Source organism: Pelodiscus sinensis, chromosome 13, assembly GCF_049634645.1.
Source record: "Pelodiscus sinensis isolate JC-2024 chromosome 13, ASM4963464v1, whole genome shotgun sequence".
NCBI classification, from domain to species: domain Eukaryota; kingdom Metazoa; phylum Chordata; order Testudines; family Trionychidae; genus Pelodiscus; species Pelodiscus sinensis.
Genome location: NC_134723.1, coordinates 43164856 through 43192457, shown reverse-complemented (window position 1 = coordinate 43192457; position 27602 = coordinate 43164856). Strand labels below are relative to the sequence as shown.

Genomic DNA, 27602 nt, shown 5'->3' with positions numbered 1-27602 from the left:
GGATAAATATTTTGTCTGACTGCTCATTTCACTGTTGTAAAAAGATGTAAAGCCTCTCTGCTCAGGCCAAAAATAAGGGGACAAACATCCCCTGTCCTTGCTATCCTAGAGCTGGTTCAGCTCTCAACACAATATAGAGAAACCCCAGGCTGTTCTTATTTGCATCAAGCAGCAAGAGACTCTAAGGAACCATTCACACAACTAGGTATCAGCACCTTTTCCATCTGACATGACCCTTATACATATCAGGGCTGGCTGTATGCGTGGTAGAAGGCGGCTGTATTGTTCTAGGCACTGTACAAGAGGAATGCTTCATGTTTAAGTTGGCTTTGAGTCTGTGTTGCATCTCTGGAGCAGCTCAAAGTAGGGAAGAAGACCTTGTCTCTATTTTTGGTGGTGGTGGTGCAATAGTAATTCAAATGTGCTAGCATTTCCAAAGGCAAGAAAATCACCCCTGATCGTAAGAGTACATTCTTTAAAAGTCACACTGTGAAGAAAGGTGGTAACATACAAGCAAGTAATCATGGTCAAATCAAATCATGAGGCAAGATCAAATCAGTATCTTAGATGCCTATATACAAATGCAAGAAGTATGGTAATAAGCAGGAAGAACTGGAATTGCTAACCAATAAATACAACTTATGATATCATTGGTATTACAGAAACCTGGTGGGATGGGACGCACGATTGGAATGTTGGTATGAAAGGGTACGGCTTGCTCAGGAAGGACAGACAGGGAAAAAAGGGAGAGGGGTTGCCTTGTATATTAAAAATGTACACACTTGGACTGAAGTGGAGATGAACGTAGGAGATAGCTGTGTAGAGAGTCTCTGGGTTAAGCTAAAAGGGGTAAAAAACGAGGGTGATATCATGCTAGGAGTCTACTACAGACCACCTAGCCAGGTGGAAGAGGTGGATGAGGCCTTTTTTAAACAATTAACAAAACTATCCAAAGCCCAAGATTTGGTGGTGATGGGGGACTTCAACTATCCAGACATATGTTGGGAAACTAACACACAGCGGGGCGCAGGCTATCCAATAAGTTTCTGGACTGCATTGGAGACAACTTTCTGTTTCAGAAGGTTGAAAAAGCTACCAAAGGAGAAGCTGTTCTGGATTTGGTTTTAACAAATAGGGAGGAACTAGTTGAGAACTTGAAAGTGGAAGACAGTATAGGGGAAAGTGATCATGAAATAATAGAGTTCATGATCTTAAGGAAAGGTAGAAGGGAGACCAGCACAATTGAGGTAATGGATTTCAGGAAGGCAGATTTTGATAAGCTCAGAGAACTTGTAGGTAAGGTCCCATGGGAAGCAAGACTGAAGTAGTTCGAATTAAGGGCTTTGTAGCCACTTAATTCGAACTAGTGGGAGGCTAGCCCTCACCAGCTTCCCTGGTGGCTACTTTGGGCACCACCAGGGAAACTCATCTGCCCCCCTCCTGGCCCCGGAGCCCTTAAAGGGGCAGGGTCTGGCTACCGTGCCAGGTGCAAGCCTGCCAGCACCCAGCCAGCAGACGCTGCACCTGGCACAGCACGAGCCAGCCACCCGCTGCCACCCAGCCCTCCGCCTCTTCCCGGGACCAGGCTGGCGGCTCCCAGGCTGGTCTAGTGCGGAGATTGTGGACCTCATCCAGGATTGGGGGGAAGCCTCCAACGTCCACGATCTCCACACTAAGCACAGGACAGTGGCCGTCTAGGGCAGGATAGCTGCCAGCCTGGCCACCCAGGAGCAGGTTTGCATGAAAATCAAAGTGGTCGAGTGAGACCCCGACTGTAAGCCCTGAGCTTAGAACATAAGAATGGCCGTACTGGGTCAGACCAAAGGTCCATAAAGCCCAGTAGCCTGTCTGCCGACAGCGGCTAACAGTAGGTACCCTGGAGGGGATGGACCGAAGACAATGACCAAGCCATTTGTCTCGTGCCGTCCATCTCCAGCCTTCCATAAACAGAGGCCAGGGACACCGTTCCTACTCCCTGGCTAATAGCACTCCATGGACCCAACCTCCATGAATTTATCTAACTTCTCTTTAAACTCTGTTCTAGTTCTAGCCTTCACAGCCTCCTGCAGCAAGAAGTTCCACAGGTTGACTATTTGCTTTGTGAAGAAGAACTTTCTGTTATTAGTTTGAAGCCTGCTACCCATTCATTTCATTTGGTGTCCTCTAGTCCTTCTATTATGGGAACTAATGAAGAACTTTTCTTTATGCACCTTCCCCTCACCACTCATGCTTTTATAGACCTCTATCATATCCTCTTCTCTTTTCTAAGCTGAAAAGTCCCAGTCTCTTTAGCCTCTCTTCATATGGGACCTGTTCCAAACCCCTGATCATTTTAGTTGCCCTCCCCTCTCCCACCTCCTTTTCCCAGTCTCCCCAGAGGTTAATCCCCCCCCCCCCCCAGTTTTGTTAAATAAAGAGAGTTTCTATTTTTGAACACACATGTCCTTTATTTTGTACATCAGCAAGGGGTGCTAGGGACGGGTGAGTGTAAGGATGTGAGGGAGGAATGGCATACGAGCCCCCGATGAGGAGGACTGGGGTGGCTCTGCGGGCTCCTCGGGGTGGAAGCTCTCCTGCAGCTCATTCAATCAAATGTTCATGCTGGTTTATATAGACTGGCAAAGAAAGTATGGTGTCTTTAGCAGAAAGCTCTCTCCAGTCAGCTGGGCTTCAAATACTTAATTTTAAATGCTTTAAATTCTCTTAAACGTGGATTTCAGCATCTCACTGTTCAGTAACAAAAGGCTGTAACCTCTGTTGTCCTTTCCTAATTTCACATCTGTTTGTGCTGATTTAAATATGTGCATACAAATAGGACAACATGCAAATTGCAACTTCAAGATATAAAGAGAGGAAATTAAGTAAAGGCATGATTGAAGTTTTAGAAGGAGAGAGATTTTTAACCTGCCATTTATATCCTAGCAGTTTTTAACTTTAATACCACAAAATCCTGCAAATAATGTCTTCACACTTACTCTAGAGGATGGCAATTACCGTATATTTCTTTCTTATCTCAATGTAATTATTCAGAATATCCCAGTAGAACCTCTTTTTAGTCAGCTATCTTTCTAATCAAACGTGACTGTTTAGTTGTTCAAAATTAAAAATGACAATAGCATGAAATGTAACACTTGGTGTACAGTATCTCTGATATAAAACAGCATTACCAAGAGATGGAGGTCTAACAGCCTACATTGAAATGGAACATTATGCTTTTCTGGTGATACTAGAACATGCTGCTTATAAATTTAAATTTTATATCACCAAGCAGCTAGGTTTTCTCAGTTTGTTAGTTGAGATGTCATTGTTTTTCAAGTATCAGAGGGGTAGCCGTGTTAGTCTGAATCTGCAAAAGCGGTGAGAAGTCCTGTGGCACCTTATAGACTAACTGAAGTGTTGGAGCATAAGCTTTCGTGGGTAAAGACCCATTTCGTCAGATGCATGATATGCATCTGACGAAGTGGGTCTTTACCCACGAAAGCTTATGCTCCAACACTTCAGTTAGTCTATAAGGTGCCACAGGACTCCTCGCCGCTATTGTTTTTCAAGGGATGGTACTTGGTCCTGCTGTGAGGGCAGGGTACTGGACTCAATGACCTCTCAAGGTCCCTTCTAGTTCTATGAGATAGTTATATCTCCATATATTATTTCATTTGACTCATTTATATTTAATAGCAATTTTTGCTATTTAATACATGACAACTTTACTCTCTCAATTTACTATATAGATGATTATTTATTAATGGGGGAGGATGGTGGCTGTAAATTTACTATACACTCCAGTTTTGTGGAAAAAGTTCTGCTTCATGCTCTATGCAAGGATTCTCCGGACACAAATTGAATGCTTTTTTTTCTTTGTTAGGCTCACCAATTTTCCTTTCTTTTCAGCATAATTCCTTGTGTTTCATCCAATGCAGTAATGCTCATGTGCTTTGTTTGTTTATTGTTGTTCTGCTCTGGGTTGTTGCTGTTGCTAGTCTTGAGTCTTTGGCACTCATGAAGCTCCTTTGTAATAAATACTTCAGTGCCTCCTGTGAAGCAGTGAGGAAACTGGCACACACAAACCACGTGAGCTAATTGGAAATAGGAATAAGTTTCATTGTATAGTATCAAGATGGGAGCACTATTTGCAGGGAGATAAGATAGGGATAACTGGAAAAAAATAGGTTGGATATGTTTCAGAATGCACCTTGTGGAAAGGTTACAGAATGGGGACTTGGCTACAGCATTAAGAGAAATGGTTTAGTTGTACTTTTTTTAGTTCTTAGTCTGCAGGTAACATTACATATAAGGGTAGACTATAACTGGGATTTTGCGCAAAATATAAAGCAACAGCAAGTAGTCTTTATTGCATGAATATACATTGAACAGAAGATGGTAAAGCACAGCATCATAAAGTACCTGTTTAATTTTTACACTTACAGTACCAGGTTATGGTGTAACAAGATGACTAGTCCTTACTCACCCAAAAGCAAGCAGTGAATGGCACCCTCCAACAACAATTATTTTTATGAGTCTGGTTTTCAAAATCTAGCTGGAAACAACAACTTATTTACTAACAGTCTAGCCTTAACTTAATTCTCTATGCATTCTTTGTTTTGATTGTTCAACATATATTTTCATGTTTGACTTGTTAATCTATTAAATTTTGCTTGTCCTAGTACATTGGGGAGGTGGTATGGTTTTGTCTGTGCATATTGATAAACTACATGTTTAATGTATTTATAATAGCAGATACGGAGGGAGTGAGTGACACACCTGAAATAGAAGAGATGAGAAGAGCTTGCCATGAATCATGGCAAAGCGATCTGTGGATAAAGGTGAAAGACAATTTAATAGATCGCTTGCATTACTGCACTGTTTTCCCAGAAAGCATCCCACGTAAATTTGATTATTTGCACAAAGAATTCCTTACACAGCAATATAATCTACATCCAGCAGTGCACAAGCCAAAAGAATACATAACAAAGAAAGAAATTCAGGAATTTAAAAGTGCCAGTGGCCTTGGGCACTATGAAGTGACTATACTGGGTAAGTGACAGTTAATAGTTCAGTTTTTTCTGAAAGAAATCCTAACATTGTAAGATTGTTAGCATTCTCAACATTTAACAAAGAATGCCATTTAACTTTTTGTGAAGTTGAATGGATGCTTTAGTGTAATTTGAATTGAGTTTCTTTTATATACAATCTTGTTAAAAGTACAAACTTAATTTTTTTAAAAGATAACATTAAGATAGCACCCATCCAAACTCCATAGTTAAGTCTGAGTTGAGTTTTGCACTAGAAGCAAGGATTTTCCAGACTTATAACACCTTTTGAGTACAGCACTAATTTTCTGATGATTTCCAAATTTCCTTGTAATTTGAGGTGAAATACCTATTTTCAGCTGAAATTGTGATTTTGAAAGTTGCTTACTAGCTTTACTTTACATGCAGTTAAAATCTCTTAATTTTTTACTCTGGGCTATATTTGAAGAAACTATGTTGTAACTGAGCTATTTACATTTTGTTTAGATGTTAGGATTCTAGGCAGTTCCTGGTCAATAGGTCAGATCATCAAGTATGGGTGTTTTGAGAAGAATGATAACCAGTCTCCAACCTTCTTTTTTAGCTAATATATGTGCTGGAGATGTGTTTGTTGAAATGAGTCAGTAGTGTAAAGGGAACTGTACATATGTTTCAACTGTATTTCTTTGACCTGATCTCTCACTGGATTAGTTCCAGCTGTCTTTGCTCTTTGTCAAGGCTAGGTGCTAGTAAATTAGGGGCCAGATTCTCAGGCAAAAAATGTTAAGGTGGAGTTCAGTTTGCGTATGTATTGATAACTTAAAAGTGCAATAATAGGTTATGGAGTGAGACTGAACATTATAAACCTAGGAAATCCAAATATGTTATGGGCAGCATATGTACAATCATTAAGGCATCCATGCAACCTTAATGCTCTGTTCTGTAGTGACACCAAGGGGACACAGAGGAAGACACGTTCCTCTTTCTCCCTCCTCCCCCAGGCCACCTAGACATGCCCAAGGCCCTGGCGCTCCTGCCTCTCCTCAGCCCAGTGGCGGCCACTCCTCCTCTCGCCACGCCCGCCCCCTTCCCTTCTCTCCTCGGCCCGGACTCCGGGCCGCCTGGACATACCCAAGGCCCCAACGCTCCTGCCTCTCAGCCCGGTAGCGGCCCCTCCCCACGCCATGCCCCCCCCCCTCCCTTCCTGCCTTGGCCAAGACGTGCCCAAGGCCCCGGTGCTCCTGCCTCCCCTCGCCACAACCCCCCCTCCCCTTCCCTTCCTGCCTCAGCCAGGATTCGGCCCCAAGTGGAACATGGGCCCAGCATACCTGAGCGCCGAGTGAGTCCGCAGTGCGGGTGTGAGCTGCCCCAGGCGTGGGGTGGGGAGGTAGGGTTGCCAAGCCCGCACTGCGTGCCATTGTGGTGTGAAGTGTCCCTGGAGACCCGTGCTGTCACGTGACAGGCGTCGCCGTCGGATAAAACGGTAGGTTGGATAGTGAAAGTCGGATAACCGAGACTTTACTGTAATTGATAAAAGACTTATTGAAGAGAAGTAAATGATGTACATTTAAACTATTGCAAACTGAAGCTGAAGTATTTTGTTAAGGTAATTATCTCTCTTAACAGGGATAAACCATGATTTGGCTGTTGATGTTGCATTTCTACCTATATTTTGTCCTGAAGATGCCCGTTTATTTCAAATAGAGGATATTCAGAATGATACGTTATTATCCTGTATGAATTGCATCTCTGTGTGTCAGCAGGAATCCACTAGCAATGAAAAGCTTTTTGATACATTTCCACTTTCAAGTAAGAATTGCTGCTATTGGTATTACTCATTTATTATTTTCTTCTTTTATCCTTGAATGTAAGCATTAAGATTGTATGTAGGTCCCTACCAGGGCCAGCTCCAGGTTTTTTGCCGCCCCCAGCAAAAAAATTGTTGGCCATCCCCGCCCCCTCTTTTTTTCTTGGCTTTTACACGTTTGCACTTTGCAATGGTTTGTTTGTTTTTGTTTTCGTTTTTGTCCCAGCATTTTAGCCCTATAAATAGCAAGTATAATTTTAATTCTTTTTTTTTCCATAAAGGCAAAGGCACTTCAAGTAAACTCCCCATCCCCTTTCACTTGCTGCTGGGTCACAACAGCCTTTTCCCTGCCCTGTCCAGCTCCTCCCTATGGACAAGCATCCCTCACTCCCGAGGGGAGCAGGGACAGCACAGAGCTAGAGGGGCATGGGGAACAGGGGGAGCAGGGTTCACCGTGGGGAATGGGAGGGGCATGGGGACTGGGATGCGCACAGCCAGAGGGGCATGGGGAACCGTGTGGGGGGGTACAGGGGTGGCACGGGAACAGGAGGCACAGAGCCAGAGAGACACAGGGAGTGGGGGGGACCAGGGTGCAGGGGATGCGGGGAACAGGAGGGGCAGAGGGATCACGGTCCAGGGGCAGTGCAGGGAATGGGGGGCACAGACCCAGAGGGGCGCAGGGAAAAGGAGCTGCGGGTTGTAGAGGGGCTGGGGACCGGGGTGCAGGGGACACAAGGGGAATGGGACACGGGGAATGGGAGGGGCAGAGGGATCACGGTCCAGGGGCAGTGCGGGGAACGGGGGGCACAGACCCAGAGGGGCACAGGGAAAAGGGGCTGCGGGGTGTAGAGTGGGCACGGAGACCGGGGTGCAGGGGCTGCTCAGAGCCAGAGGGGTGTGGGGACCAGGGTGCAAGGGCAGCGCAGATCCAGAGAGTCACAGGGAACAAGGAGCGCAAGGGGACTGGAGAGCAGAGGGCAGCGCGGAGCCTGAGGGGTACGGGGCGGGCGCAGCGGGGCGGGCGCAGCAAGCCAAGCGGCCGGCAGGAAGCAGTCTCTCACCAGCAAAGGAGGCTGGGGCCGCAGCAGGACTGGAGCCGGTGGGGCTGGGCAGAGCCCGGCCTCGCTGCACTCCGCAGCCAGCTCCCGGGGACACACAGCCAGAGCTGAGCTCCCACAGCCCTTTAAAATCTGCGGGGCAGGGCGGGGCCAGGCATTGCCAGGGGCAGCCGCTTACCTGGAAATGTGCCGCCCCACGCACGTGCTTGATTTGCTGGTGCCTAGAGCTGGCCCTGGTCCCTACTTGTAAATAAGGCATCAGACATCCCTTCTCATAGGATAAATGTGTTTTTAATTTAATACCTTTACTAAATAATGTGAAAATGAAGCCTGTCTTTCAGGCCAGTCTTCACTGGGCAGACATTTTTACACCTCCTAACTTATGGGTGCAAATAAGGACTCTAGAAAGTTAGATATCTAAGTATCTGCTACACACAGATTGAATCATTTCTGGATGATCAGTATTGTGCCAGCAGTTATTTCCTTAACATTGTACCAGCAGAGAGGCCTGGATTTTTTAATATTTGGCCCAGAATATGGTCTGTAAATGAAGTATCACAGCTTTCAGTTATTCATTCCTGTTTCACTGATGGCATTTCAAGGAGGTAGCATTAGCATTCAGCCAGTGCAACTCACAACAAGTAAATGCTGATTTTTTTTTTGTATACTATTGTCTTTTAAATTGAAGTTCCATGTAAAGTGCTAGAAATAATCAGAAATAAACACTTGATTTTAATAAAGTCCATCTTTTTGCTTGCCCCATACCAAATTGCTTGAATACTTGCTACATCTAAGGATTTATGACGACAGTTCTGATTTGTTTATATAATTTCAACTTTGGTTCAATCTCTCTAAAATAATGAAGTGTCTGCAAATCTGTAGTAAAGTTTATGAAAGTAATTTGTTCTTTATCATTTTGATATGGACTAGCATGTAATTGTCCTAGGTATTGTAGGTTAATTTACAAAATGCATGTAACACAAAATGCAAGTTAAATATTTGTTTTTCTATACACACACATGTCTGTGTTTGGCTTCTAGATGAAACCATAAAAGCAGCAGTTGATCTAGATAGACAACATGTCATCTGCATCCTGGACATCTGCCATTTAGGTGAAGATAAAGTTGAAGTCTTTCTGAACAAAATTTATAAGATAATGGAGACTGATGCAGTGAACCTTGTGTAATTTGTTTTATTAATGTTATCCATGTATTGTTGGGGGGGGGGGGGAATAAAACTTTTTTGTAACTTACAATAAGCCCTCTTCAGACTACCACTTTCTAGAACAGAGCATTTCCAGTGTATATGTTCTGACAGAACAATTGTAATGGTAGTCAATACAGTTGAGAAGGAAGGTTCATTGCCTTCATATCTGAAGGCAGTGGAATAGAGTATTTATAAATGAGGCTGAATGCTAATAATTTTTATATCTCTATTACTTCAGTGCAAGGCAGGCTTGCCTGGATCCGGCCTCTCTGCATTATTTTTTTGCTTCTCGCTTGTGTGCAGCCCCCAACTAATTTTTCTGTAGGTCAGCAGCACCAACCCAAAAAAGGTTGCCCACCTCTGCTTTAGTGTAATGCTGACAGCTTTCCAGGGGAACATTTTTTTTGTACATGATCCGTCATTAAGCAAAGAGTCTAAGATGGAGGATGGAATGTACAGCCAAATTCTGTCCCATTAGTTGCCTGCATATATGCATGGGAAGAATTTGGCCTTTTCTGTCCATAGCTGGTAGAAACCTGAAATCATTGCCATCTTCCATTGCTCATCAGGATGGTCATGTGAAATGAAATGGTGATCCCAGTCCTTTTCCTAGAAAAAACATACCTGCATCCCAGAAACTTGCCATCACAGTTATTCCCTTGTTTGTAGTTTCAACAGAGCCAAAAGACCCAGTATATTGAGAACTATCTTCTACTTTATGGAAGGGTCCCTTTGAGCAATTTGAGAAACCCATGGTAGTTGATAAGAAAGAGCTTACCCAGCAAGTGGCATACCTGTTCTGTGAATAGAAGCCTTCAGTTTTAAGAGTTTTCAGTTCTGATTCATACCATTGAATTAATTAAAAAAGAAGGTACTTGTGCATTTTTTTCTGTTACATTTTCTAGACATGTTATTGAATACCGGGACAAAGTTTGAATGTTGTCTGTTCACTTCGAATGTCATTCTGTGCTTGTGCATAGGTATCCAGGAAAGTCCTGGTGTGTCTTACAATTTTTAACATTTTATAAGTGAAAGGATATTAGTGTAAATGTCTTGGTTAGTGAAAGTTCATATGGTAAAACATTTGCCCTTTTATATCTTTCTGCTCTGTATTTTGTATTTATATGTATGATATGGTATAGGCTCTAGCATCTAATAAGAGTCTGGCACCTGTACTTGCTATTCCAAACTGAACCATGCTGACTATGCCAGCAGATATTTTAAAGTAGATATACCTCAGGTAGAACCTTAATTTTAAGGAAATAGCATTTCAGAGTCAAATTTTAAGGTGATTATGTTTTTGTAATAGAAATGCTACAGACACTTGTACAGCGTTATCATATTTTATTACTAGTTCCCATCTCATCCCTCTTCCTTTTATTTTGTTTGTCAGTGATCCTATTGTATGTAGTAAAACCCAACTCTGGCTCCAGCTCCGTTGGCTAACTGCATAGCAGTAAGCACTTAACATTGTACTTACCCCTTGATGCTTTGTTTTAACACAATTTTGAAGTTGTTTTTAATTGTGTGGTAGTTAAATTATATCCCATTTTATTTTATATCTATGTTATTTGAAATGTATCAAAAGATACCACAAATATACATATATACTGGCAAAAGTGGGTAAATTCCATTCTTTGCAATGAGTTCATTTGCTCTTTTGTTTCACGAAGTAAAGCTAACAGTAAAATTAAAAATGCTAAGAAACTACAGTCCTGTTGATAAAAATCATAACTTGTTGTCATGCCTTTCATTCTCAAGAACAGGGCATTGTAAAATATTTTCATTCTGGAGGGATTACTCATCTACCTCTGGAATGCAGCCACTGTAGAGGTGGGGTGTTACCAGAGGCTTATGTATTCCCTAACCCTAGATTTCACACCCTGTCAAAAATTACTCTGGAATTTTAGCTCTTAATTTCTTTTTATAAATGTTTCTATCCTTTGTCATTTCATAGAAAATCATAGAAAGGACAATTGAGTATGAACTAATGCGTTTTCTGTCTGAATATGTAGAGAGCCTGAAATAATAGCTTCAACAAGTGTAAACTATACAAATCTACCTGTGTGACTGAAATTTAGATTACAAACTGTGGAATATTGAAAATGAGGGCATCTTAAGGAAAAGAAATAACACATAATAGAAAGGCTTTTGTATTTATTTCATATTTATGTATAATTGAATAAAAAAGTCTGTTTTTAAAATATATCTGAAGTTTAAATAAATCTGAATTTCTATCGGAGAGCTGCATAATCCAAGGTTTTTGCAGCAGAATTTTAGGTCAAGTTTGTCTCAAACTATGCACGGCATCAAGTTTTGCAGCTATTTTGGGTCTGTAACCCTAAACGTTTTTTGCAATGAGTTCCAGTGGCTTTAGCTGGTTTCTGGTTTCATTGCCTTCGTTTCTCAATAGAGCACTCTTTGAAGAGATTTTTTTAAAGCTATTTCTACATGATTTTTTCCCATGATGGAGAAAAATCCATTGGAAAGCATAGGAAAGAATATATGAGTACCTGAGTGTAATAATTCATATGTTTTGTGCGAGTCTGTGGCAATGACCTCCATTATACAGGCAGTACCTCTTGATCCCCTATTGACTTTGCAGGGAGTTGAATAGATTTATCTGAGGTCAGAATTGGCTGGCAAATGCTCTAAGATTGGATCTGGAAAATGGGAACTTTGACTAGCATAGTACTAAGGGGCAAATGCTGGAGCACACTGTATTGGGAAGTAGAGTATATAATGTGACATGATATGACGTGATGATGAAAATCAGCAAAGAAAATTAAAAGGTATGGCAAAAGTGAAAGAAAAATTGATGTTTAAATGAGGATTAAGTGTTTTGGTTTTTTTTTAAATTGATTGTCTGCATTAGGGATGTTAATCGTTTATTTGTGTAAATGTGTAACCACTGAAAATTCTAGTGGTTACACATTTACACGTGGTGGGGCAGGCAGGAGCCAGTGTTAGAATGGAGCTGGCTTTTAAGACAGCTCCCCGTGAGCACCAGCTCCTGCCGGCCCCCTCTCTGCCACCTCTGATAAGGGGGCAGGAGGCACCCCAGGAGCCACAACATGCGGGGAGCTGTCTTGAAAGTTGTTTCCTGCATGTACTGGTCCCTGCCTCCCCTTCACACCTCCCATGCTGCTGCCTCTATGGGAGACAGAGGGGGAGGCAGGCAGGCAGCTCCGCAAATTGTGCATGTGTGGGGAGCTGACTTAAAAGCTGGCTCTCCACTCATGCTGGCTCTGCTCAGTTGCCTGCCATTCCCTTGCTGCCTCCCACAGAGGCAATAGCGTGTGGAGGGCAGGTGGAAGCTGACACACACAGGGAGCTGAGTTTTAAGCCAGCTGTCCATGCATGCTGGCTTCTGAGGAGCCACCTGCCCCCACCTTCCACAGAGGCAGCAGTGCAGTGTGGGGGAAGGTGGGATCCCCCCACATGCTGCTGTCTCCTGAAGGAGGCAGTGGGGGGGAGGAGCAAGGGGTGGCAAGCAGTTCTGCGGGAGCCAGCATGTGCAGCCAGCTCCTCCTGGGCACTAGCTGCCTGTCTCCTCCCCCACTTCCTGATACAGAGGAAGCAATGGGGGGAGGTGTTGCATGTAGTCAATATGATTAACCAGCAAGCCCAGGCTACATGCTAACATCCCTACACACTAATTGTCTACATGCTAACATCCCTAGTCTGCACTGCTGCAACTAAATTGACTTTTTTCCTCTTTTTTTTTTTTAAAGTGATCCAATTACACCAGTATCAGCTTTTTAATATAGATGAGGCTGAGTGAGAAACGCAGGAATGCAAGATTAAAGCTTTGACTATGCAATCATTTTTGTCGGTATAACATATGTTGCTCAAGGGTGTGGAAAAAACACCCCACTTAGCAACATAAGTTTCACTGAGAAACTGGTGTGGATAGTGCTATGTCGGCAGGAGACAGCTGCCACCACGCAGTGGAGATTGTTTAATTATATTAAAAGAAGCATGCTGTCTTGACTGTATAGAATGGCTACATAAGCTCACTAGTGTTGCCATGGCTTTAGGTGCATCTTGGATTAATTCAATCCCACTTAAATCTTCCACTGTATAAGATTATACGGATCCTCTCTTCTTTTTAATCAGAGTTAAAATGAGAGTCTTGTTTTTAATGAGAGTCTCAGATTGTTCTGAAGCAAGGTCATTCTGGTGTATGCTTGAAGGGAAGAACATTTTCTGACCCCTTGGGAGAAACATTCAGGACTAAATAGAAGCCTATCCTAGATGTGAATGTGGCTCGTACCGATTAAACTCTCCTTTGGCTATTGTTCAGGGGTTGATACAGCCACCTCTAAAGTGCCACTAGAGTACAGACAGAAGTCTGTAGAGAAATGAGGAAAAAAAACAACCTCAAGCTGATGGGCCTTAAGGAGTGGCTGTTATATGGGGCCAAAGTTTTCATTTACAAGCACTCATGGTAACAGTAACCACGTGTGTGGATTTTTTTCCTTGTATAAGCTATCTGTAATAGAGCTGAGTCACTGAGGACTTGTATTTCTGTGGGTGGGATCACTTACCTACCTGAACCTGAAATTTCAAACTCCGTAGGTAAGCGGTGGACTAACAGTGGTCATCATTCATTGACAATAACTATAGATATCTTTAACTATAAACATCTTTTGTGCTTAAATTAATAAGCAATGAAGGAGAATAAGTCCAGCTATTCCTACTTCCTGATTGTTGCTCTTTTATTCAGAGCTGCAGAGACCATTTCAGCTGCAGCGATTGTTCCAGCCTACGTGACTCTCTTCTATTTGAACACTTCTACCAACAGCACTGTGTCCGAGCAGTGTAATTGCGGAGTGTATGGTTTAAACTCTCCTTTGGCTAAAGCGCGGGGGCTCGTGGTCATTCCTAAATCACCTAACATTCAAGCCTGTGATTCCAACACGGAGTTCACTGTCACAGAAGCACCATGGATTGCGTTGATTGAAAGAGGCAATTGCAGATTTTCAGAAAAGATTAAACTGGCAGCCAAAAAGGGTGCTGAAGCTGTTGTGATCTACAATGATCAAGAAAGTGACAGTGTGGTCGTCCCTATGGCATACTCTGGTGAGTACTACAGTAATAAGCTCTGGAAGCCTGCTAATTTCTGTCCAGTTCAATATACCCTTTCCACTGAAGACATGTTTTTATCTTTTGTTCTTGGGTTGGTTGCTTGCTACAGTTTGTATGTTTTCTGAGGGTTGACAATCTGATCCAAAGTTACCTGAATTAATTGGGAGCCTTTCCATTGATTTCAGAGAAATTTGCTTTTGGTCCTGCTTGTGTCTACATTTTGTTGTCATGCACCTTTATAAATGGGATGTCTTGATAATCTAATTAATGTGAAGAATGTACTACTTCTGTTAGAATGTTCCTAAGGCAAGGATGGGCAATAATTTTTTACCAGGGGCCACTTCTGAAATTTTTGAAGTGGGGCGGGGCCTCAAACAGAAGGGGTGGGGCCAGGATACATAATTGGTCTGCGGGTGGGGGAGCAAGTGAAGTCTCCTCCCGCCCTGCCGGGAGCGGGTGGTGCTTCTAAGCGCCATGCAATCCTTGCGGGGCAGATGAAACTTCACGTGCTCCTCCTGTTTCTCCCCTCCTCCCCCCGCTCCCAGGCCCTAATTGGCTTGGGAGCGGGGAGTGGCAGGGTCTCCACAGACAGGATCAACCCGCTTGGCCTGTGGAGGATCGTGTTAAGTGAAAACGTGTTATGTGGGGTCAATTTTCCCATTGAAAATAATGGAAAAGTTGGGGGTTGCATTTCAAGCGGTGGTGTCTGTTGGGACCAGGACATAAGGTTAGGGGAGAAAGGGGACTGGGTTACAGCAGGAGGGGAGGCGTTTGGCTCTGGGAAAGGGGAGGAGAGGGGAGAGGAGGGGGATTGGGTTGAGAGTATGCCCTGTGACTGGTCTGCCGGGACCCGCACTGTGTCTGGCGAGGGGGGGTCACCAGGGAACAGCACAGTGAACCCTCCGCTACTTTGCACGGAGGTGGGGGGAGCCCTGCGCAGCCACCGGCAACAGGCTGGCTGGGGAAACCCAGCCGCCAGCCTGCAAGTGGGGGCGGAGGAGAGGGGAGTCAGTAGGGTACGGCGCAGCGAGCGGCAAACACTCCACCGCTTTGCAGGGAGGCGGGGGAAGCCCCGTGCAGCCGCCGGCAATGGGCCGGCTGGGGAAATCGAGTTATTCCGGGGACAGTCGTGTAATTCAAAAAACGTTCACTAAAAAAAAAATCATGCTATCGCGAAAACATGTTAAGCGGGCACGTGTTAAATGAGGAATTACTGTAATTGTCTTTCAGACTTGGGGAAAATCCACACTTCTGAACAACAATTTTACTGGCCTAATCCCCAGTGTAAACAATGCTACGTCAAGGGAGGGCTTCTCCTTTCAGCATAGCTGCCATCTCTTGGGGAGGTGGAAGTGACACCTTAAGCCTTGCAGTGGCACTTAAGTGTAGACAAGCCCTTAGTAGATATTGAATCTGGCTTTAAAAAAATACGCACACCTCAAAATTGTCTCTAGTAGAGCAAACTTTCTATCTTCTAAAGAAAAATGGGTCCCTTCTCAAAAGCTTTTGTTCTTAGTCAAAGATGTCTACTATATGTTTGAGAAAGTTGGTCTGTCTGGGTATGTCTACACTACCCCGCTAGTTCGAACTAGCAGGGTAATGTAGGCATACCGCACTTGCAAATGAAGCCCGGGATTTGAATTTCCCGGGCTTCATTTGCATAAGCCGGGCGCCGCCATTTTTAAATCCTGGCTAGTTCGAACCCCGTGCCGCGTGGCTACACGCGGCACGGAGTAGCTAGTTCGATTAGGCTTCCTAATCTGAACTAGCTGTACTCCTCATTCCACAAGGTCAGGGTTTGGGTGTACCAGGAAAATATCATGTGCCTGGAATGAGAGTGCTTCTCCTAAAACCATACAGAAAAGAGAGATTCATCAGGTTGGGTGGGGGTGCACCTCTCCTTCATCCAGGACTGTCCCAACCCGGAGCTTTCTACCTGTCAGGCACCCTCTAGAGAAGGCCCTGAAGCTTCCTTCCAGTTTGTACAGAAGCATTGCTGGGTGTTCCTCTTTGTCAGGGAGTGAGGGGAAAGTGCACCGTTGGCTGCATTCGTCACTCTGGCTGGGAAGTACAGGGGTCAGAAAAACCTGGACTTTCCCCAGGCAGAGGATATGCACTCTGCCCCAAGCTGTGCCCATTGGAGCTACAGTAGCCATGGAGAAATGCTTCTCACTTGCCCCAAGCTGCTAGGTGAGAGAGGTTTGGGGTTGTCCTCTCTCCCCTAGGCCGCTCATTGAACCGCTCCTCCCCATCCCAGAGCAATGATTTAAATGAAGCATGTACATTTTCAGTTTATTTTCCAAAAAAACCCAAAAATGAATTGGGTTAAGGACTTGAGCAATGCTGGGAAAATATGTATAGATATAAGAAAGATGTTAGATATTAAGAAAGATATTCAGCATGACTTGAGTTGTTCACTTCAGCATTTATGAAGAAATACTATTTTGAAGAGTATTGAACAGTGCTGAGTGCAACTTGGCCAAACTATGGAATCTCTTCTATTAGTATTATTTGTTGTTTTTAGAGCGCCCAAATGTACACTAGACACTACAATATACAGAAAAGTGTGGTCTCTGCTCAGCAGAGCTTGCTCTACATTTAGATGTGATGAAGGAAAAAATGATCACAAGATTACCAAGTTTAAGTATGTGCATTTCTAGATAGGTAGTCATTTACCAAAAAAAAAAAATCCTTCTAAACTATAGCCAGTGCTCAGTTTCTGAACCATTTTTTGGTCTATTATATAGGCAGTTAAACTAGATGGTCATAATGGTCCCTTCAGCTTCAACTCCTGTGACTCTGTTCTTCCTCAACAGCTATGAAGACAATTGCTTGATTCTCATCCCTGCATTCATTCCTCTAGATCAGGAGTGGGTAAATACCGGCCTGCGGGCCAGATCCAATCTAGCAGGGTTAATCCCTGCTGGGCCCCCAATGCTATGTATACCTCCGCAGGTATCAGTGATAGCAGTTCTCGTTGGGTGTGGTTTGCTATTCCTGGCCTGTGTGAGTGGCGGGAAGCAGCGTGGACAAGGATGCTACTTGCTTCTGCCCCATTGGCTGGGAACAGCGATCTGCAGCCAGTGAGAGCTGTGATGGCCAATACCTGTGGAGGTGCAGGTAAATATATCGGGACTGGCTTTGGTGGCTGCTGCCTTTTTATTGCCTACCCCTGCTCCAGATCTTGCTGCCTCAAACACAGTTTAGCATAGTCTATAAACTTGTAATCATTAAGCATAATTAAATTGCCTCTGTAAAAAAAAGCATGTTTTAACACGGCATTCCTTGCTTTGCACTCTTCTGGGCTTTCAGTTAAGATCACACCTTTTTGATTTTACTAACATACTGAAATTGCAGAATACTTCATACAGAAATGGGACCAGAGTCTGACTTCCCAAAGTTGGAGTTCAGACCCACAGTGTTGCTTTGGATCACAAGAGGGGGAGAGTAGAGCTACAAAGTTCAGGTCTGAAGTGGTCAAGAATGTCTGCAAAGTATTGTATGAGTGTTCAAATCTGGGTTTGGTCCAGACCTGTCCATAGTTTCATTTATTTTTATGTATCATCTATTCAACACCAATATTGTGCATGGTGCTTCACAAACACAGACAGGTCTCCGAGGAGCGAACATTCTAAACAATGTATTGTATCATACGATCAAAGAGGAATTGTATGTGATGTTGGAAGCAAATTACATAATATATAACACAATATAGAATTCACTTACTCTTCTAATATTGTGATGGATAGTGTTTACAGTTGGAATTTAAAAATTTTCCATTACAATATGTGAAAATATGGCCAGTTAACTGAAGATTTTCTTTTGTAAGGGGAAAATGATTGGTCTAAACAGTCTAGAAAATCTGTCTAGATGTGAATGGTAGATCGGTAAGCAGCAGTGAAAGTAGCTTAAATTTCTTACTGGTACTGTCCTATTGTAACCCGGGTCCCTACCAGCTCTTTAAATAGTTCCCTGCTGGCTTTTGCTGCAGATCAGCCAGCTCTTGCCAGAGCTGCGCACACACTTATTTCACCTCTGCTGGTTACCATCATGCTTATCGGGTGATGCTTATGAGTTACAGTTTACCAGCAGGGGCTGGAGCATGCTGCAGGCAAAGGCACTACAGCCAAGCCGCAGTGGAAGGGAGACAATTCTAGCCAAGCCGGGCTGGAGCAGCCTCCCCACATGCCCTTGTTAAAACTGTTAACCAATTAAACAGATAAATATATTTCAGATAAATATATTAACTGGTTAATTGATTAAACAGGATTTTACATCCCTAGTATTGATTTAAAGGATCAGGTTTTTTGTTGTTTGGTTTGTTTGTTTCTTGGAGAATGTTCACTTGTTGTCTGTCTTTTTTTTTAATCTATTTATTTATTTTTTAAAGTATTTTTTAAACTCTGCTCAGTTTCTCATGGAACAATAGAGACCCCAAGTGGCCAATAAGCTAATTCACCTGAAGTGAAATCAAGAGCTAGATTGCCAGCTTGAATCTCTGAAGCACTCTTTGAATGGCATTCCCATTTAAGTGCTTGTGGAGGTCTGAGTATGGAGTATTTCCAGGAGACAGACCTCATTCAGATACAGTAACTAGTTGGGACGTCACAAACAGCATTTTAAGCAAGAAATAAGACGCTGAATGAAGTAAGATGGCGCAGAAAGCAGCTCCTATTTTCATTCAAATATTTCTGGTAGCTTAAAAAGATAAATATATTAAGAAAACTAGAAAGCAGCAGAATTCTTTGAATAATATTCAGTATTAGATCCACACAGCCCTAAGGCTCCACTGAGTTTTCTTTTCCAGAAGATAAATTCTGATTTCTTTGAGTATTGCTTTTCAATGAAACATAACAAGAAGTTGTATTCGGTGATGGTGATAAAGACTTGTACATCAATGTAATTTTCATATTTAATATTAAAAACAGCAGGAGTTAAGTACAATAACATCAGCTTAGGAGATGCTTTTCTTTCTACACACTTTACATCTGGTTCTTTTCCCTTGTTGTGTGTGTAGATGCATGTATTTCTAAATGCAATTAAAGAATTCCTCCTTCCAAAAATCAAAACCAAAAAATGTCCCTTGTTTTCAGTGCCCCTAGTCTGTTGCTGTTTGTTGACCTGCAAGAAATGCGTGCTGATCTCCTAGTTCCAAGTGAGTAGATGTATATGAAAGGGGGGAAAAAACTTTATTGAAATAGCCAGCAGTTGATGACACCTAAAAGATTGCATAAGGCCAATCTGCTCTTATCTCTCCAGTGATCTCTTTAGGACAGCATTAAATCTTAGTGGCAGGACTATGAGGAGGCTTACACTGACCCTGTGATAAGTTTGTGTTCATAGATAAGTAAAGAACATCATTCTCCAGGATTATCAGCCTGATACCAATATCAAACAAAACCACAATTTTTACAAAAATCAGCTTTTGTGATCCCTTTACTGTTACTGAACATTGTGACTGGCCTCTGAGAAGAGCTGTTTATTATAATTACTCATTTCATTTGTTTATTAAGCCTTCCTTGTTGTTTTTCAGTTCCTCCTCCTCCTTATGTCCCATTGACTTTTCCATTAAGTTAGTGGAATTTATGATAGAAGAGTCTCCTGCGGTAGAGAAAGTGAAGTTGTGTATGTGTGGTCTTATATGTGACTCCTTAGCAGCACTGAAACAGGTACCAGTAAAATCCTGCCTCTTACAACGCACTTGAAATATTTGAAATATAACACATTTAAATTGGTGGGGAATGGGAAGGGGTTCATCTTTCTGATCCATTGTCATCTGCCTCCTGCTCCTAGTCAGTTTCATTTGTCAGTGCACATTAATGCCAGTGACAGGGTAGCGTACATAGATGTAAAGTGAAGCCAATACACTCACTGCCGTTGATAAGGAAAAGCTTAGCAACACAAACAATGAGAGAGCACTTTTGCTGTCCCCAATCTGATTACCAGATTTACTATTTGTAAAGCAGGAAGTGTTAGTAGTAGTATAGTCTTGAACTCCTCCTGGCAAATGTTGTGCATGGTCTGTATAAAATTATACTGACATTCAGTTATACAGGGACTAAATCCTTGTTTCAAGGCAGTGTAAGTAGGATCTCTGTCTTTTAAGCATAATCCATTGAATGTTATCTGTAATAATTTTCAAAATGGTTCCTTTTAGGTTCCTAAATCCATATTTAGATACCTGGGGCTCAAGGCTTGAAAGGAGATAGGTGCCAAAGTCCCTGTTTTAGGTGCCAGAGTCTAAGGGTATGTTTGCTCTGGCCGATGTACAGTGCTGGCAATTACAGCCTTGCTCACAGTGTGCTGCAGGGAAACTGCTATTGTGTGTCCACACTGTGCTCCTTCTGACCTTGGAGTGCATACACATTAGCAGTTCTTGGAATGCATTGTGGTAGCTATCCCACAATGCTACTGGCCGCACGTTGCTTGGGAAGGGTTTGCAATGCTGCATGGGGCAGGCAGTGTCACATGATGCAGGTTTCCCAGTCCCATTGCTCTATGGTCAGTCTACTACAGTAAAACTCCGATGGTCCAGCATCTGACGGTCCGGCACTCCTGATGGTCTGGCACCATCAGGAACCTGGAAGTGCTCTGGGCAGCCGGACCATTGGAAGTGCTCTGCCCCCAGCTTCCCAGATTCAGCCGCTGCTAAAACTGACCAGCGGCTGAATTGGGGACGCCTAGGGCAGGGCAGCACTCCAGCTTCTCGGGTAGGTCCCGTAGCGCTGCCCCTGGGGGCTGCGGGACCAACCCGGCAGCACCCCAGCTGTCCCCGATTCAGCTGCTGCTGAAACTGACCAGCAGCTGACTCCAGGAAGCCCGGGGCAGAGCAACTCTGCCTCTGGCTTCCTGGAGTCAGCCGCTGATCAGTATCAGCAGCGGCTGACTTGGGGACACCTGGGGCAGAGCAGCTGGGGTGCTGCCGGGTTGGTCTCGCCGCGCCAAGGGTCAGCGCTACCGGACTAACCCAGCAGCACTCCAGCTGCTCTGCTGCAGGCGTCCCGATTCAGCCACTGCTGAAACTGACCATCAGCGGCTGAATCAGGGACGCCTGGGGCAGAGCCGGACTAGCGGAAGGGGGGGGCTATGAGGGGTCTGGGGTGGCATCCCCCCCACACCCCAGATCCCTCATAGCCCCCCCCTTCGATAGTCCGGCAAATCTGATAATCCGGCACGCCCTGGGTCCTAAAGGTGCCGGATTATCGGAAGTTTACTGTACATTGACAGCTGGTTTTCAACTGAAGTGCGTGGGGTGAGAAGTGTGTTTTGGGGGGATGTCAGCATGCTGTGCTGTAAGTTCAGACACCGGCAAAAAACAATCTGTCCTCAGGGCAGGAGGAAATCCCCAAATCAGCCTCCTGCTCTTCGTGCAGCAATCTCTCTCTCTCTCTCCCCCCCCTATGCATGCACACATGCCTCTGTGTTCAACAGCACAAGCATTCCACCTGAATGGTTTACTCTGTGTCGTGGAGCAGATCAGCACAGCACCTGGGCTGTCCAAAATGAAGTTTTGAAAGGGGAGAGGTGCATGCCTTCAAGGAAGCCAGCTGAGTTCTAACCAATAAACAGAACAGCCCCTGAAGGGACACCTCCAGAAGCCAGTTACAAAGCAGCAAACAACTGAAGTGTCCATATTGGCATTCCAGCCCTGTAGCCACAGCGCAGCAAACTCGACACTTTTCATTGAGGAGGTTTACCTAGAGCACAGCAGCTGTGGATTTAGTGTGGACGCCTCAGGAGTTACAGCACTGGGAGCTGATTTACTGTGCCAGGGTAGATAAGGTCTTGGTTTCAGCTCCTAAGCTCTATCAGCACCTAAGTTTTTACAGTCAATGTTCCATAAGCATCTACATTTCTACCTCCCTGTAGTGTCCAGGTGCCTGTCTCCTGCCTAGGAGCATGCCTAACAGGCAAGCTTCCACAAAACAGCTGGCAGAGATGGACTTCCATCATAACTTTTAGCCCATGGATTAGGGTACTCATCTGAGATCCCCAGTTCAAGTCTCCACTATGGGGGGCAAGAGGGATTTGCTTAGCCCACGGATCTACCACGTCTCAGAGGAGTGCTCTAACCATTGGGAGATAGGAACTCCTTACATCAGAATGCCCCCAGTCTCTCCTGTTGAAGCTGTTGTACAGTGGATAAATTATTACAATCATTGGAGCATGGACGTGTATCCTGACCGTGTGTCATCCTGGCTGAGAGCTTGAAGCACCAGATTATGTAGTCATTGTTATGCCTGTGCTCTGAGTGGGTGATGAGGAGCATAGCAGGATTTAAGCAAGGTGCTGCAGTTCTGGGAGGGAATAGGCTTATAATCGTACATTGCTCTGCTGCAAAACAACTCCATGAAATTCAACCAGCATTAATAGTCCTTTATGGACAGCGCTGCTTCTGCATTGTGAACAGGGACCAGCAGAGGGGGCTAAGACTTTTCAGTGATTATCTTTTCAATTATTTTGACAAAGATCCTTTTCATTTTCAAAATAGAACAGAAGCTGGAGGACACAGATACACAGAACAGGAATTCAGAAAATTTTGATTGCCCGTCTTCTGAAATCATTCAGATATGTTGGTTAGGTGTAGGTATTTACTGTGTTCTGAAATGTTTTTTCTCTGCAAGTACATTAAGCCTTCGTCTATGAAAACTGCATTTCTTAGTAGTTAATGTGTTCCATACTAATAAAATAAATCTCACGCTGACAGACGTATCTTACATATTTAGCAGCACTACACTTCCCTCAGTTCAGACAGCTTGCCAAATCTACAGTCATACTTAGAAAAGCTGTTGGGTTTTTTTCTAAAAGTTTGCATTCAGAACAGCTCTTCAGTCTCAAAACCTAATTTGTGTTATCTCAGAAATTCATTCTAAAAAAGGCTGTGATGGTTTTTGATGCAGTAATAGGAATTTGTGGTTGAGTGCCTGCCACTGTACTTCTGTTTTGAAGGCTAGGATTAACTTACCTTCTGATTCATTGAACTTTCCATTTGTCTCCACTTTCTGTAAAGAAACACTATCAGGTGCTCAGTATTGCATAGGTTGTAACATGCATTGATTAGCTGAGCTTTCACCATGGTAGCAGCCAGTTGCTGTATATTGTTTTGAGCTGCAGTTTGAACAGTTGATCCTATAAAACATTTAGCCAATGGATTTTCATTTTCATTAAAATACAAACAAGGGCCCAGATTCATATTCGGGGTGAAATCTGTTCTCCTTGTCAGTGAAAATTACATAAGTGACCTCATGTTTACAATGAGAGTTGCTTTTTTCCATGTGTACAGTATCCCAAAGGACCCAATTCATTTTCATCATTAGAGTTAAGAGCTGGTATGACCACCAGGCAAAGCACCAAGCTAACAAGAACTCTGTGTCTTGAGAGCTTATCCCCAGATGCTCTAGAAGAGTGGTTAGCGCCTGCTTCCCACAGTGTAGCGTTGTTACAGCTGTGTCAGTCCCAGGCTATTAGAGAGACAAGGTGGGTCAGGTAATAGCTTTTATTTTACCAGCTGCACAGAACTCTTCTTCAGGTCTGGGAAACGTATGCTATGGCCGCACTAGAGAGCGTACAGTGGTGCCGCTGTGCCAGATACGTTCTCTGCGTAGCTGCTCTGCGCCAAGATCTCTCCCCCACCCCAGGCTGTCCCTACAGATATGCAAAATACTCAGCCACATGGGCCACTGTGAAATTTGGAGCACCAAATTCCACGTTGCTGCACATGAGGTGGCGCCAGCTCCAGTAGCCAGCCTCATTTCCTGGCCAGCGCCCCCTTGGACTGTGCACAGCAGGGCCATCCCTGGGGGGATTGGTTCTGGGACACCCCCTCTACTCCGTCCCTGTCTTGCCCACACTCCACCCGAGTAATGGGGTTGGGAGCTGGGGGAGAGGAACTGGCTGCAGCTGGGTGGTTCTGTTTCCTGCCACCACCGGCGAATGTGAGAGTGGGCCTGGCCCCTGCTGCCTCGCTGCCCTACTGCACCCCACAGCTCCTGCCCCCACAGTCCTGCGGGAGGCTGCATCTGGCACCAAAACTGCTAGGGACGGCCCAGCTCCCATCCCCTTACTTACTCCAGTACCCCTGTGAGCAGCAGTAGGTATGAATTAATCAGCCTCCTGGGCTTCTCCTGCTGCCATAGCACTGTCCAGACCAGCTCTTAAATCATCATAAATTATGTCACTCAGGAGTGGCTAACTCATACCCCTGAGCAACATAACCTACGTCAACATAAGTTGTAATGTAGCTATAGCCTTACTCAGTGTGTCATAGCTAAATACGAAATGGAACAGGTTATATAGTATCATTAGTTCACACACATTTCAAGGGACCATTCAAGGTGAAGCGGCCCATTAACATCATCCAGTCATAGGAACGGGGAGGCAACAGCTGTGGTGGGTTATAGACTTGTAATAAGCCATACACCAGTGTCTCTGTTCAGTCACTTTTTGGTGTGTGGCAAAATTCTGAATTTAAACTCCCAGGCTTGTCTTTCTGAAAGTGTTGTGCAGGTTTTCTTTGAGGCCCAGTATAGAGGGGTCATTTTGTGAAAAGTGTTCACCCACCTTTGATATTTTTGTCTTTCATCGTTTTCCTGTGAGGGTTCATTTGGCAACCTAGCGATTATCTGATTTCACCCACATAGCTGCTATTGCCACCTTGCATCTCCACAGGCAGCCCAGAAAGACACCCCTTCCCTCCCCCCCCAATCAGGGCATAGGCAAAATGAGATAGCAAAGTTCAAATCTTTCGTATGCAAGTTTGTCTTAACATTGCTGCCAACAGAAGACTGATCCTGAACTTAAATCTTTCGTGGTTCCCAAATCCTCCCTCCCCCCATCCCAGTGGCATTCGTTACTATGTCCTTAACTCCTTAAAACAGTAACTACTCTGCTATCAAACCTAGGGATCTGGTATTTAATTTGAATAAATGCCCATTGTGATTTGTTTATGCATCCATGCAAGTGCTGTTAAGCATAAACAGTGGGGCTTCAGCCCCCACTGAAGTGAATAAGAATTTTGCCAGTCAGCTCAAGGTACAGTCCTCTTATGGGACTATACGCCAACACACAAATATAAGCAGCGTGCTAGGGTACCTTATCGACTCCCTCCCACTAGGAGCTTCCCAAGTCTTTCACTTCAGCCAATTTTGAGTTAGTTTTCCAGGCCTGAGGAAGAACTCTGTGTAAGCTCAAGAGTTTGTGTATCTCACCAACAGAAGCTGAACCCATAAGATACTACCTCACCAACCATTTCTTTCCAGTATCCTGGGACCAGCCTGGCTACACCACGGCAGATTTCAGCTACAGATAGACACTAGAGAGAAAAGTAGAATTGTTTGTGAATCATTTCCCCACTTTCAGGGAACCATCGATTCTGTAATAAAATGACCACCATTCTGTGATTCAAAACCCAGAGGGCAAAGAGTTAATTTCCAGTCTCTGGCAAGTATTTGGCATATACAATTTCGTCAGTCACTTATCAGTCAGTTTAACCTTTGTTATAGTGATATCAGTCATGTTGCTGAGGTTGAAATTGTGCTAGATTGTATAGTCAGGGAGTTCAAAAAAAGATTCAGCCCAGTTATGTACCAAAAACATGGTGTTTAGTTTTTTTATCTTTAAATTTGTTTTTGTTTGTTTGTTTTTTTACTGGAGTGGAGGGGAAAGTATTAGTTCTTCCCCTTCTGTCTATTTTTCACCTAGAATATTTGGTTCTCTGTACTAAGGTTTTTCCAAAGCAGATATTGGACCTGATCTAAAACCCTTTGAAATCAATGGGAACTTAAGAACATCCATACTGGGTCAGACCAAAGGTCCATCTAGCCCTGTCTTCCGACAGTGGCCAATGCCAGGTGCCCCAGAGGAAATGAACAGAACAGAGAATCAACAAGTGATCCATCCCCTGTCCCTCATTCCCAGTTTCTAGGTCACATCTCCCTTGGCCTTTGGAAAAATTGGCTTTACAGACCCAAACATTGCACCTTGGGTCAGCCACTTTGAAATAACATTCCTCTTTCAGGCAGAAAATATGTAACAAAAGTCATTTAGTCTGAAATGGTCTTTGATTTAGACAGCTCCAGAGCACTGTCAGAGAGAGAGAACACTGTTTAAACATGGCTGTATGCCATCGCCAGCTGCTTGTGTTCCATGATGCCGACACTGTCCTCTGTTTGAACTAGGATGCTTTCCAGCAACAGCTCAGCGACACTGCCTCTCTGTGTGGTGCAGCCCAAACACTGTTCCGGAACATGGTCATTTGCCATTGGAAACAGTCATGGTTCCTACTTTGGTGATGTGTTGGCTTTGCATGTATTTTTTATGCAACTGACATTTTTATTTATTCACGTTTATTAACTATACCAGTTTAAAAGTCTAGATGACAGTCTTTACCTAAATCATAATTTCAATACAATTGTGAAGTACAGACCTATGAGGAATACAAATGAGACAAAGGAAAATAAGGCCTCCCGAAATAACATTTCCTATCCTAGCTTCTCCAACTTTTCCAGACAATCCTTCAGTCCATGCACTGCTACCACTGAGCTAAGCTGGTGACATCTTGCATTGGGTCATCTGATCTGAGGCCTGTTCGGTTCAAGGGAAAATAATGTTTCCCATGTTAAAGACTCTGACTCAAAAAAGGAGGTATACAGGATCTTGCGCAAAATGGCCCTGTCTTCACTGCTCTTTTTTTTTCCCCCACAAAAACCTCGTCTGCAAAAAGGTTCGGAAGAGACTATGCAAATGACAGCACAAGAAATGCTAATGAGCGCTTCATTTGCATTGCCTCTGCCGACAAATTCCTGCAGTCTAGTTGTAGCCTCTGTGACCAGTAAAATCCCACTGCTATTGAACTTAATGGCAAAATAGCAATTGACTTTTAGAGGGGTCAGAATTTCACCCTCTGGCCCCAACCTCTTCAGGATGAAAGTTCCAGTCTTCAGCTTTTAGCATTTTATATTTAAAAAAAAAAAAAAACCTCTCAGGGACACATTAGCGACACACGCTGAAGTCTCTACAGGTTTTCGATTGAAATAAATTGTGTTTTCACAAGGTATGAAGCAGTTCTGGGTTTAGTCCAGTTTGTACCTTGGTAGTATTGAAATGTCTGCACTGAGACCAGAATTTGACTGTGCATATAGCTTCAACGGCTGGTCCAGTAGCTTGTGTGTATGGATGTGTCTGAATTGGCTCCAAAGGGTATCCCATTTTGTACATTAGTCATTTGTTCTCAAACCTCATTTATTTTTCCCAAGGGACCACATGTGCAGTATTTTCTGTTCATGAGGATGGGATCAGATTTTCGGTCACTTGATCTTTAACTGCTGAACTCAGTGACACATCTGCATTATATGGAAAATCTAGATCCCCAGACAGGGAAGGAACTTGCACAATCTGCTACTAAAGAGGGAAGTAAACTGTACTGAGTTAATCCTG

The 27602-nt window shown here is 43.9% G+C and overlaps 1 protein-coding gene and 1 long non-coding RNA gene across 4 annotated transcripts in view; both read left to right on the top strand.

Moving 5' to 3' along the window:
- The window catches only part of RADX (RPA1 related single stranded DNA binding protein, X-linked), a 40058-nt gene extending 26065 nt beyond the window's left edge, over nt 1-13993 (top strand). Inside the window, exons 13-16 of one of the 3 annotated variants that reach the window (XM_075941113.1) lie at nt 4732-5031; nt 6633-6815; nt 8912-8983; nt 13807-13993. In XM_075941113.1, the coding sequence (XP_075797228.1) occupies nt 4732-5031; nt 6633-6815; nt 8912-8983; nt 13807-13853 (602 nt within the window). In that variant the 3' untranslated portion in view covers nt 13854-13993. Of the gene's footprint in view, nt 1-4731; nt 5032-6632; nt 6816-8911; nt 11320-13806 lie in introns of those variants that run through there. The other 2 variants (XM_075941112.1, XM_075941111.1) reach the window with 2 other exon arrangements.
- Nucleotides 13994-14038: 45 nt separating this feature from the next.
- Nucleotides 14039-26865, top strand: LOC142831261 (uncharacterized). Its single transcript, XR_012906960.1, has 3 exons — nt 14039-14162; nt 19262-19323; nt 22660-26865. It is a non-coding gene; the product is annotated as an uncharacterized LOC142831261 (long non-coding RNA).
- Nucleotides 26866-27602: the final 737 nt, after the last annotated feature.